Here is a 14,827-nt window from a genome sequence, read left to right on the forward strand (position 1 = left end):
TATTCATGTAAGCACATTTAAAACTAACTGACTATAAACAGTGCTGCTAGGAGCCAGCAGTATATGGACAGACAACTTGATTTTCTTTCAGAGCTGTGTATTCCACCTCCCAAACACATACATTTTCCAGCACTGATGCCATGTTTCCTAGGACTGCTGCCGTGCCACCAGAAATAGTAACAGTGCAATATGGTCCAAGAAAGAAGCAACTGAGAGCTAAGAGTTAGTTTGCTGCACCCTTACCTGTTCGTGAGCTCCTGGACAAAGCAAGATGCTCCCTCCCAGGCTCTTGCCACACAGGAGGATGCCGTGAGTGCCGAGGGTCACCACCACACACTGCAGATGGGCCAGCAAAGGGCAGGCCAAGGCCACTGCAGTCTGGACAACATCCTCCAACCTGGATGGCAGCTCTTCAGAGAGTGGGAAGGAAAACCGTGTAAAGGAAAACTGTAAAGGTCCTCAACTGGCCTTTCAGCCAGTTGACAATAGGCTGACAGCCTATTTACGAGCACCTCTACTAGTATTTTTGAGCACTTCTGAGATGTGGTTGATAAATATTTTTTCTCCAAATTATGGGAAACAAGGAATTCCTCAGTGTTAGACTTCCATACTATATTTCTATGCTGGGGAATCCAACACTCAAAGGGACTAAACCTGTCCGTAGAGATCAAAAAAACTGTCTTGAAGCGCACCTTCCTTGTCTTAATGCTGTTGGATTTCCACCTGCCTTTGGCAGGGTGTTTCATATCTGCACAGAATGGTACTGTTGGGACAGATGCCTCAGAGTACTGTGCTTCAGAGACATGGTTACAAACCAAAGATTGCTCCTGCTTAGCTGATGAAGTGAGGCAAATGGGATCTCTGATTTCAGACAAGGAGCCATCCCAGGCCTGCTGTGCTCTCTGATAGATCAACAGTCCATACAATCCATGCAGATATGGCTGTAAGGTGCAAGACACCAAGTGTACTTAAGAATTTCCACCGTTATAACCCAATTTGCTTAAAATAGGGGCTGGAGCAGAAAATGCTCTTCTCCAGGATGTAGGTTATCTAAAAGTGTTGCTGATCCTTCTGAGTATTAAATACCTGCTGGCACAGGGTTCCCAAGGGTCCGATTTATTGCTCTTAGCTCTTGCAGGTTGGGGGAAATGTATGTGAGTGCTTTCCAGCTGTCTGAGAGGAACGGCTTAGAGGCCTTGTTCTCATCTGTTGGCTCATAGCACACTTCAAAACAACAATGCAATTGGTTAGTTAATTAATTAATTAGTGGCTCATCTCTACGTCAGAGCAGGATGCAGTGCAGAAGGCTTAGTGTGATCTGCACAACTGGAGTTACACAAGTAATCTATTAGAAACTTAAATACTATTTCCCCCATGCTTGTGACAAGGTCTCCCAAGGGCTACTTTTCAGTGCTCAGCAATGAGACAGCTGCTTCTGGCTCCGGAGTGATACCATCAGAGTTCAGTTTTGTTACTTGTCTTAGCTGCTTTTGGGGCCTCTGCCAGATTTTAAGATCATTGTGTCCTCTTTTAGGATTTGCTTTTAAAAATGAAGGTGTAACTCCAAAGGTTTTGGAAGCCTTGTGAAAGGTCCCCAGCATGCCAGTGGAGGGGGGGTATTTATTTTTTGGGAAGTGGGAAAGAAAACCTCTCAAAAAATGCCTTAGGACTTATTCTGAGAAGCAAACTATATTGCTGCTCAACTGGCAGAAGTGCTCAAATTGGCACTTGCCTTGAGATTAAAGACAATGAGAACAGCTTCCCCTGGCTTTCTGGTAGTGCCCAAGGGCAATACTAACTACACTTCAGGAATCGTGATTTAGCTGCAGAAAGAGGAAAACTCAAGAGAAATCAGAAATGTTTTGTCCTTTGGAAACAGAGTAGCAGAGTACAGAAACAGGCATGTCAGACAGTAACTGGGTATCTCCAGCAAGCAGCGGAGGCTGGGGTGCACAGAGCACAGAATGTCTTGGCACACAGGCTGTAAGGAGCTACAGGGCCAGGGCTGGGCAAGTTTTCCTTACCTGCTAGCTGATGCTCTTTAGCTAGTTGGCAGACGTACTGAATAGTGGAAAGAGGCACATTTCCATCAATGCAAACTAGCGGGGCCTGACACAGGTTCTCCTTGAACTGGGACACCTAGTGAAAATCCAGGACACGGAGGAGAGACAGCTTGAGTCATTGCAGAGGGACAAAATGATTGCTAGTTAGACTTGATGTAGGATTTTCACTTGTATTGCAGCCCTTAGGTGCAGGTATGAACCTACAAGAGCAATTCACCAAGGGAAATGGATTTTTCCATTTGCCTCATCTCTTCCCCTTCTCCTTCCCCTGCTCCGTGCCATCAAGTGCTGGACTCAACTGGCAGGGCCCCTCTGGCAAAGAAAGATAGTTGCTGGTACTCACTAGACCACTACAGGGAGAGAGAATGCTGCTGTTTAATGCCACTGCAGGATTCCCTGTGCCATGCCTGGCTTCACTACACCTTTTCTCACTCCACATGTCATTTAGGTGTCCTCTGTGCACAGTGCCTCCTAAGACAGGTTGTTCATCAGCATTTTACTCCTTGGCCCTACTGAATCCCATAGGGATGGAGGACAATGGAGCAGTAGAGTGGGGAGCTGCTGTTCTCTCCTTTGGCTCTCTGGGGCTATACGAGCACTGTCTGGGTGCAAGGCCAGCACTCCAGACACTTGTGCAGCATCCCTCCTGTGTCTCTGCCAGTCCTGGCAGGAAGAAGTGCTGCCAGAATGCACTTTGCAGAAGAAGACTGGTTCAGAATTTCCACTGGCCAAAGCTGTTTCATAGAGCTCAGGAGAATTAATCTGTCATGTAACAGTTTTCTGTGCCAAGGCTTGGGGGAGGCAGGGTGGGGATGTAAGTGGGAATGGTGACCACATTTTTGCCTAGGAGGGCTCCACCTCAGGGAGACACCACTGGTAAGTAAATTGCACTTAACTTTCATGTTGCTGTCAGTCGTGAAGCACAGGCTTTTGTTCTGTCAATAAAAGAATGAGTAGGGAAGGAGAGTGCAGTGAGGGGCTTTCACTGAATCAGTCCTTAATCACTGCTTCCATTAGCCCTGATGTTTTTGAATGTTTGGATGTGCTGAGCAACAGTTTCTGTTGATACAACTCAGCGTGTAGAAACAACAGGAATGGTGGCGAGGGGATGGAACAGGAAAACTTGCTTTAACCAGTGTTCTATCCATTTTTTTTTTATTATTTTCTCTATAAGGAGAAATATCATTTCTGCAGACTGGATTTATTTCTGGCTTTAAGGCACCAAAAATTATAGGTTAGCTTGGACAAGTTAACGAAGAGGATTCTGGCCTATGTGTCATGGATCATAGTAGTGGTGATACTTATGGACCAGAAACAGATAGAAACTCCACCTGGGTCAGCAGCAACAGAGGGCTTCTCATGCTGCTATCTCAGTGGCCAGTGGCTGGGGTTAACTTTAGCATCTCTCACGTCCCTCTGCACACCCGCTCTCCCCGGTACTGGCTTTACCAGTGGCCTTTTGTCACAGGTCCACACTCATTCTCATAAGAAAAGCTTACAAATCAGATGGTGTGCGTACGTATTGCTCTGTGATCTGCTGGTGGATGTCCATATCTCCCAAGCCGATGCTGAGCTCCCCAGCACTGGTGACCACAGCACAGTAAGTGGCTGTGCTCTTCCCCTCCAGCTGAAGGACAGCACTCATGTCCTGAAACAGGGAGGACAGGTACACATGGAGCATGTTTCTCTTCCCTGACACACTTGGCTCAATCTTTCTCTAGCCCAGCTCGCTGTTCTCCCTTCCAGCACCCTCCTCCCTTGGGATAAGCAGCATTTCAGCGGTATCTCAGTCTAGACAGTGCTGGCACATGGCTATCTTTTAATATTTTCAGTGCAACACAGGTTAAAGCAATCCTTTAGTAAATGAGAGTGACAGGTCTCTGCCATGCAGTTCCACAGGCTGTGTCTCTGTCATAACAGAACAGTGGTCTGCAGCCCTGTCTGCTCCAGTCATCCACTCCTGTAGCTTGTGTGACACTCTGATGGCCTGCTGACGTGCTGGCATGTGTTGGTGGCACACTGCAGCTAGCAGTTATGTTGGCCACCTCATGAACTGCCCAGCTGGATTCTAAAAGCAGCCTTGGAGCCATTTTTGCAGCAGTGGGGCAGACGTAGCTGTGACATGTCCTTCCCCTGTGGGTCTTGTGAATGATCCGCTTAGAGAACTCAGGGCATGTCTTGGAAGGAGCACGTGGACAGAGAAATGACAGGGAAGGTGGCAGTTTCAGGGAAAGGGTCCTCTCCAACAGTTAGGAATGTGTTTTGCTACAAGTAAGGATTGCTTGGTAGCTGGCCAGTAAGTCCATCCTTCCTTGGGAGACTGCTCACTTTGGTGGCACAAACTGTGCTGTGTAGAGGAGGGATTAGAGACCAGCCGCTATGAAGCCTTTATAAACCAAAATGGAGTTCAAGCTCTCATTGCTCAACTTGTTAAGTTGCTAAGGTAGCCAGAACTAAGGTCTTATGGGCTCTGTTTGAGTACCAGGGTCATGAGGGCACTCATAAGCCTCAATGATCCTGACTAGCCTCACCTGGGGGCTGTATCAACCTTGCCTTGCCTTCAGTCCTGCCTCTTCTCTATGGAGTTGCCTTATGCCCTAGGTTAGGGCTGCCCTCCTGGCTTTTTTTGCTCCCTGCTGGGGTGGTTATATTCTGCGTTGATGGCCCAGGGAGCTCCTGCTGCTCCTGGCTCCCTGACCCGGGTGGACAAGCTGCTGCTGAAGCCAAGTATTCCCCTGGGGCACAGGTAAGGGGGGTGTCTGCAGCTCTGTAGAGGACTCTGCTCCTCTGAGCTTGGGGGGTGTCCAGCCTGCAATCCCAGTTCCAGGTTTTCTCTGTCTTGGGCTTTACCCAAGCCAGGCTGATTTTGGCATTGCTTTGTGTATCCTCAGGGTCAAGGTTTACATATTTGTTGCTGTGCTTAGCCCTTACTAGAATTTTTCATGGTTCCTCCTGATTTACCTCTACCTTCTTCAAGCACTTGCTGGAGTGGAATTTAGACCCCATAGTTAGACTCTAAATGTTACATACATCTAGCCTGTGCTTATGGGGTTAGCTCCTTGTTTTCCAATTGCCTGTAACTAAAGAAACATTGAATTATTCCTACTCTAAGCCTGATGAAAGGTGGCTCTGATGTCTGCCAGGGTTTAGAAGACTTTTCCCTCTACATATTGTCATCACTTCTGTGTTTCTGAGGTGCCACTGCTGTGCAACATACCATGTGGTGGCAGTAGTGCAGGACAGACTGTAAATGCTCATCCTTCACCACAGCTGATAAAAGGAGAGGAGTTTGTCCAAGACGGCTTAAACAGTCTAAAAAGCAAATGGAAACAAAAGCTATTAACAAATCCACCAGATTAGTGGGAACACAGTGACAGCCTGTATGGGATGGGTGTCTGTAGGAAAGCCCTCTCCTGGAAAATTTAATGCTCATCAGTCCTTGCCTAGAAGGATAATCAAGACGAAATTCAGCTGCAGCTGTTGCAAATGACTGGTTGGAGCTGAGTGAGGTGATTCTGCAGAAAGCTGCACCAGCACTCTGAAATCTGGGATTATTTGGAACATCTGCGAGTGGAGGAAAAGAGGAGGGGGAAGAAAATTCTGCACTTTTTTGGCATCAATTCCTTTATCATCACAGGCATGTAGGTTTTCCCATAATGTTTCTGTGCATGGCGTTTTTTGCTGCTGGCCTTCCCACACTGCTGTTCCCACAATGATATCTCACTAGAACCACTGAATCTAAGTGGATTCACGGGAAACCCTTCATCCTCTCCCTTCAAGTTACTACAAATTATACCTCAGTGGGTGGCATGGGTATTTTGGGGTGTTTTTTTTAACACTCAAGCCTCTTCATTAGTGATCTGAAGTGACAGTAGATTTATGTTAGGAAGATTTTGGAAACATCTAAAAGCAGGAATAATCCTAACATCTTTCTGTAATGTGCCCCAGTTAATTTCAATACACAAAGACTGGTCTGCTGCTTCTTATGGTGGAGCACCAGGTACAGTGGGATCCTTTCGTATTGCCAAGGACTGTAGCCCTTTCTCTTCTACAGTAACTCCTGTACCCCAGTCCCCCTTGTCCATAGTACATGGTTGATCACCTTTGAACAAGCTTATTCCTTTCAAATTCTTACTCAAAACATACTTCTATTGTGACTACAACTTGGCATTAATTAAATCTGAGGGCCAGGCTGCTCAGTAGTCATTGGAGAATGCTGATACTTATTTAACTTTGATTTGGGGTCAGGGTGCTATATGCTAGTTAGCTTCATATTTGTGGACCTTCCTTTTCTGATCTCAACTCCCTCCCCTCTTATTTCTTGGAATGGCCCCTGCCTTTTCCAAGCAGTCTGCCCACTGGTATATTGCCTAATGTGTCCCAAATCTTGACAACATTAAACATCTGCTGCTGAAGGAATACCAAAGGACGAATCACAGCTGGCATGCACCCGCAGGCAAACCCAAGCACAAGGCACCTGCCAAGTTTCTTCCAACACCGCCAAAGGTTCGTCTCACTCTTCCAGCATTTGTTTGCCCACCACCCTGGAAGAAAAAGCTGTTGGTTGGTAAAACTGGGAGGGCTGCTTGGCATAGATGCTATGTCTCCATCAACATGTGAAGTTGATGTTGCTGAAATATAGGACAGCGAGCAGAGGGCATCCAGCTAACAGACTGAGGGCAATACAAACTTCTGTGGCCATCTGTAGACTTCAATCTCAATGACAAGGGGCTACTTTCTGGAAGGGGAGATCCACTTCATCTCCCCATGAATTGCTATTTTGGTCTTATTTGCGAAGACCTCCTACAACAACGCTAATGAGCGTTTCTGTTGCTATGAGCAGCAGTCTGAATTGACCTGCTCAGAACAGCCTGGGACTCCAGAGCTGCTGACCCAGACCTGACGGGCTCTGCAGCTGCTTTCCAGGCCACTTAGCTCCCACCTTAAACAATTTGGGGGTTTTATTTATTTTCCTCTTTGAACCTAAAATGATATTTGTTACCTTTGCCTGTACTGCCTCTGTACTTTATTCATGGAAGGATCTGAAAAGTCTGAAGATTTTTTCACTCACCCTTTGCTTCCCAAACATCTCTCTCATAAAAAATACCCTTCTTTTTTACGTGTGGCTATCAACTTCTCTTTTCTCTTGCCTCTGCCTTCCACTCCTCTGTCCATCTGCCTCTCTGTCACAAATAGACAAAGTGTCAGAACACAGGCAATCGCTCACCCATCTCCTAATTCCTCTGCCAGAAGAATTACATCAGTAAGTGCTCAGATCAATCTGCGCTTCATCTGACTATCAAATGGTTTTAGAGCTCTCGTTTCATAAAATCCTGACACATATTTTCCATTTCTGGAGCCAGCTTGCCACTGGCAGTCATAGTGATCTTCATAGGGTATAACTGAAGCTCCCCAAGGGCTCTTCTTCCCCTGCATGAAGCGGTACATCTATCCTTTGCACACAACTCTTTCTCCTGCATCCAGCCCTACAACTGTAAGAGGCTGCTCTCCCACCTCAGTATGCTCTTTTATTACTCTGCTCTGACCTCCAGGCTCTTTTTTGTAGCTCCGACTCTCCCCAGTTCTGTACTTTGTAAGACTTGGTGCTAATTCTTGACATCTTTACTTTTCTGTCTGGCAATTCTCCAAGCCCAGAACTGTTCACATCACCTGAGCAGAACTGCCTCTACATAAACAACTTATGGCCTCTGTCCATCTTTCCATTACTTGTCATTTCTCATTAACGCAAATGCCCCTTGGTTACATTTCCTCATGCTCCCTGGGAATTGCCACTGGCACTGCTGGGAATGAGGATATTTCCATCTACAACTGTGTCCTGTTGAGTGTTGCAGATTTCAAAAGCACTGAGCTCGGCTATTTTAACTCTGAAGCTCACTATCTGTAATAGAGTCAGCCAAGGAAAAAAAACCCCAACACTCCAAAGTAAAAAGCAAGGGTGCTTGTTTAGGCAAGTCAAATAACATGGCTTTGAACACTGGCCACTGTTTCAGTCTTAAAAGAGGGTGCTCACTGCCATCAGTAATGAGCACAAACTGTGTTTTATGTAGTTCCACTATCTGTTTTCTAAAACTGATGCTTGCAGGAATGGTGAAAATACTCATGAAGTCCTTTAGTTGCCTGGCATGCCGATCCTCTCTTTTAGTTCCCTGTGCTCCCAGAGGCAGAGTTGCTGGGTTTTTATGCCAAGCCTTGCCCTAAGAGCAGATATACCAGCCTCCTGCTCAAGGATCCACCTGTGGGTGAGCTCTGCTGTTGTACAACCCTACAGGGCCTAAAAAAAATGAAGGTGCTAGATCTCTCTTTAAAGTAGCAGGTGGGTGCAGTGAGAGAGAAACCAGCAGCCAGCTTTTGAAGAAAAAAAAAAATGAATTACTCTCATCACACTTTGCCACTTCAGTCGTAACTCCGAGTGGTACTCAGGTATCTCCTCTACATTGTGGTCGGGTGGGGCTGGCTGAGATGAAAGAACTTAGATGAAAATGGACTTGTTGAAGTGATATGAAATAAGGCTGGGCTAATGCTTTCTGGCAGTGTTTCAGAGAACTGAGTGAGCCTCTGGAACCTTCTTCAATGTCTTAAGAGATTTGAATTCCTAATGTAAAAGTGAGACTCTGCTCAACATCTGGGTGTCCTGGGGGAGTTATAACCATAATGCTTCTTCCAGCACCTTTCTTTGAGCAAAACTATGCAACCTTCTCAGCAGGTCAGATAGTTACATATGAAACACTTAGCTTCTGGGTAGCCTTGAAAGCCATGTGGGAATTGCAACCAGGACAGAATACAGCTGCTTTCCTGCTGAGACACCATGAGGTGCGAGTGGTACCCCAGTGCTCTACAACAAATCTAACAGGCATAAAGGTGGGACCTGCTGGGTGCTGAGCCCTTTGGAAAAAATCTCTTTAAAAAGTCAAAACAAAGCAATGCTGTTGAGAGAGCCTTTTCCTCTGTGCCTAACCACAGTAGCTGTCAGCAGGAACATTTTGGATGTCAGTTCCGAAATCCTCCTGCAGCTCGGCATTTGGGTAGCTGTCGTGATGGACTATCAGCTCTAGGCTTTGCTACTATACAGAAGGGCAGCTAACACCTCACTTTTCCAAGCAACACTAAAAATCTCCTTTTTCCCCTGCCAACAGTTCCCAGTGGGGGCTATAGTGGTCCTTGGCCCTCTCACCATGCTATAGGTGGGATTTTCACTCATGTCTGACATGCCAAGAAATGCCTATCCACCCTTGGACATGTCCTGACATGTCCTGACATGTCCTGACATGTCCCGACATGTCCTGACATGTCCTGACAGCTGAGCGTGGGCTATGCATGGTATTGGTTAGATCACAGGTGAAACACTCGAACTTTTGGGTTTGCAAGCCTTCATAACCAATGCCACAGCATATTTCACCCTTGACCATTATAACACTGTTTGGTCTTTGTATCATGCAACAGCCAAATTCCTTAAGGACAGCTTTCCCATCACATCTTTCCTTATCTGACTGAGGCTGCCCCATCTCATGGTGAAAGCTTCCTGCCTTGATGATCAGCATAGGGTAATTTGAGACACTAGAGAATTTTTGAGGAAGTTTCACCACCTCAATCTGCAGTACTTCATATAGCTAAACAAAAATTTTACAGACCATGCAAACAGCCACCATTTGCATAGAGGAGTCTCAGGTCTGTTCCACTTGAGCTTCTTGGTTGTTTCTTATTCAAACCAAATTGAGAGGAAAAGGGTCTGATAACATTTAGAATGTTCTATTTTTTAAAGCCCTTTTTATTTATTTTTTTTTGTGTATGACTCAAATCCTTCATGAGTACTCTACACTGAGACTCTTGCTCTTATCCATGCTGTTTTCCACAGCTAAGGCAGTCCCAGACAGCCAGAGCTGGCTCTCAGCTGGGGATTTCCTCACTATGGGGTCTTGAATCAGGGGCTGACACAGCATAGTGAGGGTCTTTACCCATTGCTTTTTGTATACGTGACTTGAGAGTGCCCTGGGCACCTCTTCTGCTAGAAGAGCTCTTTGGGCTTGAGGCATCAGGAAACAGCCTCAAGGCACCTTAACAAAGACTGCAGAGGCCAGAGTCCTATGTGGAGATTGTATGGATTGCTTTGTCCCTGTCTTGAGTGGCAGGGATGGTGACTTTCAGCATGGAGACAGAGTAGGTAACTATATTTCACTCCATTGCCCACCTAGACAACACACCAAATATGTAGCACTACACCTGCTTGTGTGTGTGTGTGCATACAGACATGTGGATATCATACATGGATAATGCCTTCCCCCCCAGTCCCCTTTTAAAGGCACTCCTTTAAAAGTAGCTGGAAATGCAACGGTGGTAAGAAAACTGCTATAGATACAGTACCAGGATGTCAGGGTTCTGCGCCTTGGCTATGAAGTCAACGTTGATACCTCCAATCACCACCTTTAAGAGGGAAGAAAGAGGTAAAAAGTGGTTGGAAGGACTGGAGGAAAAAGTTTCCAAGTCGTGTTTGCTTTTTCTAGTCACTTTTCCCACCCCTCTTGAAAGCTGTCTCATTTACAGTGTAAAGGCCAGTGCTTATTTTGGATGGCTAGACACAGGCTGGTACAATCCCAATTAGAAAGAATCAAAATCTCTTCTGTATGTTGGTTTCTGAATTATGCCTGCTGATAGCCTTCCCCAGCGTGGCAGGTGGGATGTGACTCTGTGCACACAGGGATGCTGGTGGTTTCTCTGTGAGGTGACAGAGTAATGTAAGAAGTCACATGAGTCAGGTCATGCTAGTGCCTTTGAAGCCATCTCTCTTGGAACAATTTCTGACATACCAAACCTCAGCAACATTCAAGCACTACTGTGGAAAAAAGCAAAGAAAATGGGAAAAAGTGGGCAGAAAAATGCAGTCATTTCTTGCAAGCTCCCAGGAGGAATTGCCATACCCGGTGACACTTTACAGATTGCTTTTTTATTGTCCTTCAAAGCCAGAATAAGCAGTACAGCTCCACAAACAGGAAGTTTCCAGATTCTTTGGGGACATACAGCTGTTTTTTCTCATTCCATCAAATGCTGGGTTATTGCCTCTGGAGTCAGTGCCCTCTTTTATGTTGACAAATCCTATTGCAAATGGGTTTTAGAAAATCTTTCAGCTCTCTAAAGACCACCTAAAATAGATTTCCTGTAAACTATACGGCACACACAAAATCAAAGAGAGTGAATAGAGTATTAGGGTTATAGTGAATCTTGTTTGGATGTGCTGTAACTCTTGTGATTTTGTCAATCATGAGCAGGAGGCCAACAAAAAGAGATATTTATAAACATTTACGGCTCTGCAGCTCAAAATATCTTTTTCCACCCTCTTCCAGGTCTACTCTTGTAGTCATGAGTTCCCTGGCACTAAGAGCAATACAGTCAAAGCTGTACATAAGGGCACAGTAAAAGGTGAAAATGTGATTAAAGTTTTAATGGCTTTGATGGTCTAAGACTTAATAGGATTAGGCCATTGTCAGTGTTTATTCCCTGCAAATGTGGGTAGAGGGGGGAGGAGAAGATGTTTATCTGTGAAGAATAAAAAGTACTAAAGGGAGAATGTCTGACAGTGAGAAATAGAAAGTTTGGTCTCTGGCTGAGTCACTTTTTACTTTTGGGAATAGATATAAATTTATCTGGTGCTGTCAGCACAGAGGCATCATGTGGAGGCCAGCAGAGGACTCACTGGTTGAGGTGCAGTCATGTCCCCTCGACGAGGTAGGTTCCCCTTCCTTCTGGCTTTCTGTATTTTGCTCAGGGCTACTGCAATGCAGCTGCCCACTTTGGCATTGTTCTGGATCAGTGCAAGGTCTGTTTGGCATTTCTTTGAGGAAAAAAAAAAAATACCAGCAAGATTGACCTGTTAGAAGCTTATGTAGGAATTCGGAGAGGGAGAAAGCAGGAAATATGTGCTGTGAGGCTTGGTAGAACTGATTCCCCACACTGTAATCCTTTTGGGGCATGTATAATGGGTTACAGTACTGCATAAACACTCTGATATTTTCATTTTTTTTCACCTTCCTCCCCCAGTATCCACAGAAAGAAAACCTGTCTTCTCCATTTGACAGATAGGGAATAGAAGCAAAGGCTTCACAGAGAAAAGAGAAGGTGAAGTGCTTAAATTAGAGTTGAGAGTCTAAAAACATTAGAGGAGCTTGGCCAGCTTTCCAGAAAGAGATACCTACTGAGATTTTGCCAAGTCACTATAAGCAATTTTTTTAGTATTTGCACTGGGAGCAGAGTATCAGAGGCTTTGAAAGCCCCACTTTTCATCTGCATACAGCTCTAATTTCCAAAAATGACTTTACTAATCTGCTCTGATTGGTCAGGTCTCCTAGAGAGCTGGCAGCAGAGCCTGGATGAGAATCTGGCCCTCTTAGATTCTGTGCTGGCATCTCAGTAGATCTGCATTTTTCTTGCCTGTGTGAGAGGATTCCTGTTCACACAAGGGTGTTTTTCTTCCAAGTTTCTCTTACTCCACACCCACGTGAAGTGCTGGATGAGGCAGTGTGACGTACAGCCCAGGTACCTTCCAGAGAGCAACCTCACCATGGGCAACAGTGGCCTGACACTGCATCACAGAGCAGGCAAGCTTGGGGGTCAGATATGAGGGATCTCCTTAGGCTCTGGACCACCTGCTGTCTGTTTTGCCCTCCATTTTTTAATGTAAAAGGGGGTGAAGACAGTAAGGATGCTCCTGAAAAATCGGGGTGCAGCTGCTAAACTCTCATCTATTTGCAGATACTGATATGTTTGCCCCTTGCTAGATTGTCAGTGAAGTGGCAGTGTTTTCCACCAAGCACCATCAGAAGAGATATGAAAGACACTGGACTACTTCCTTTTATCTCCCCATTCAGTAAAAGGATACTGGAGTCCAGTGATTTCCCATCAGTTAACTCTATGAGCTTCTGTAACAAAAAAGGGGTCACTTCTTTGCCTGTGATCCCTTTGGACCTGCAAATATAAAGAAAATGCCTGTAGATGAGAAGGACTGAGCTGCAAGAGCATCAGAGGAGAAGCACTGTTGCTAGCAGATACTTTTATCTCCGTAACCACATACCATAAAAAGGTCCTGTAAACAAGCTTTGGGTTAGATAAAGCTACAGTTGAAAGTATGTTGTGGGCTTACTCATGCCCAAGGTTAAGCTGTGCTCTTGTAGCACTGAATTCCTTTACTGCCTCAGGACCACTGGGTGAGCAAAGGATGAGGCTGAGGTTGCTTCTCACCTGGCTTCACTGAGAGCTTGCTGGATGGCCTCTTCGATGACCTGGCCTGAGGCAGCTCGCTCCTGGGGACAGGGCACTGCTATCAGCACCCCGCTGCTCAGGCCTAGCCCCAGAGCACTGTCTGGGAGAGGATGGGCAGATTGTTAGTGGTTCTCCTTGGATAAGTCAAGTGCTGAAGGAAAAGGATAGAGTAGAGTGGGTGCAGGGTGAAGAAACCCACAGAGCTGAAGCTCTGGTTCTTAGCCGACCCAAGATCAGGGTCTTCTCCAGCCACCAACCAATTCACATCTCCCTTTTTGTTTTGAGTCTGTCTGTCTGTACAGCAAATAGGGCAAGGATTTCTGTCTTTTTTAAACCGATTCCATTTCTGAAGGTCCAGAAACTGTTTTTGCCGACACATTAATTTGTGTATTCCCTCCACTTCACCAGTGTGAAGAGAACATAAATGAATGAGCATGCCAAAGTGGCTGCAGCTGGCTTGCAATTTTACTTGCTGTAAAGACTGCACTTCCCTGCTACTTCATTTTCAAAGTACTGTTGAAGCAGGAATGGAGGAGGTGGGATGGTGTATTTTTTCAGAGTAAATTTTTCTCCATAGTTAAAGAAAGTGCCTCATCCAAGGTGATCCTTGTGTCCCTCTTTTCCAAGACCTCACATGGGCCTTTCCTGTCTAAAACACACCAATGAGTTTAGCTGCCTCCTCTTCGTCCCGGACGTGATATGGTGCCTGGAAGCCACTCTGGCGTGAGAAGAAGGCTGGGAACTCTCTTGATTCTCCAAAGGCAGCCACGCAGACACCCTGAGTCTCCTGCAGCAGTGGAGGTGAGACAAGCAGGTAATCAGCAGGGGGAAAGGGAACCCAAGTGGGACTTTTTCCTTCTACCCAGAAAGAAACTGCCTTTCTTTAGCACAGGACTTGGTTATTTTTATACATCCCATTCTATTCCATTCTCCCAACAACATATTTCAAAGCAAAGAGCCAGACATGGTAAATGGCTAGACCAAATCAGGCTTACTGAGAGAGGAGGCATGCACGTCCTTTGCTTGTGCTTGGAGCTGATCAAAAGCCATGCAGCTGTCATTAGCACAACACTGAGTCCAAGGTAACACCCTGTGATCTGATGATATGTCATAAGCTGACAGGAATATAAATGAGTTCTGTTTGCAATTGAGAAGTATTGATGCTGGCCATCACCTGAAGTGCTGGCTCTGCTGGTTTCCAACATACCAAACTTTTAAAGGTGACTCTATTGAAAATCATCCGGATTCCCATTTTAATTCTGATTTTATTTAGTGTTCGATGGATCTTTCCTCATCCATCAATTTCTGGGAGAGTTCTCCCAGAAAATCAAATTTAAGGCCAGAGAAAGAGGGCATGGTTAGCACTGCCTTTGACCTCAGTTGGAACAGCTGCTGGAACAGCCCCTTGGACATGGATAGATTTATGTTAGGGAGTAGCCAAGTGCTTGTAAGCCCCAGGACTACAGAACTGTAAATGTGGCTTCATGTACTCTCAG

General features: G+C 45.7%; 1 protein-coding gene across 2 annotated transcripts in view; it reads right to left on the reverse strand.

Moving 5' to 3' along the window:
* LOC135414226 (uncharacterized) overlaps positions 1–14,827 on the reverse strand; it is a 28,924-nt gene that overhangs the window by 8,151 nt on the left and 5,946 nt on the right. For both annotated transcript variants that reach the window (XM_064654736.1, XM_064654735.1), the window contains exons 7-17: positions 13,992–14,118; positions 13,311–13,431; positions 12,952–13,037; positions 11,770–11,894; positions 10,443–10,502; positions 6,541–6,607; positions 5,281–5,375; positions 3,583–3,711; positions 2,025–2,139; positions 1,087–1,224; positions 244–410 (exon numbers count right to left, since the gene is read on the reverse strand). In XM_064654736.1, coding sequence (XP_064510806.1) covers positions 244–410; positions 1,087–1,224; positions 2,025–2,139; positions 3,583–3,711; positions 5,281–5,375; positions 6,541–6,607; positions 10,443–10,502; positions 11,770–11,894; positions 12,952–13,037; positions 13,311–13,431; positions 13,992–14,118 — 1,230 coding nt within the window. The remainder of the gene's footprint in view (positions 1–243; positions 411–1,086; positions 1,225–2,024; positions 2,140–3,582; positions 3,712–5,280; positions 5,376–6,540; positions 6,608–10,442; positions 10,503–11,769; positions 11,895–12,951; positions 13,038–13,310; positions 13,432–13,991; positions 14,119–14,827) is intronic.

The sequence above is a fragment of the Pseudopipra pipra genome, chromosome 5 (genome assembly GCF_036250125.1).
Source record: "Pseudopipra pipra isolate bDixPip1 chromosome 5, bDixPip1.hap1, whole genome shotgun sequence".
Taxonomy (NCBI): domain Eukaryota; kingdom Metazoa; phylum Chordata; class Aves; order Passeriformes; family Pipridae; genus Pseudopipra; species Pseudopipra pipra.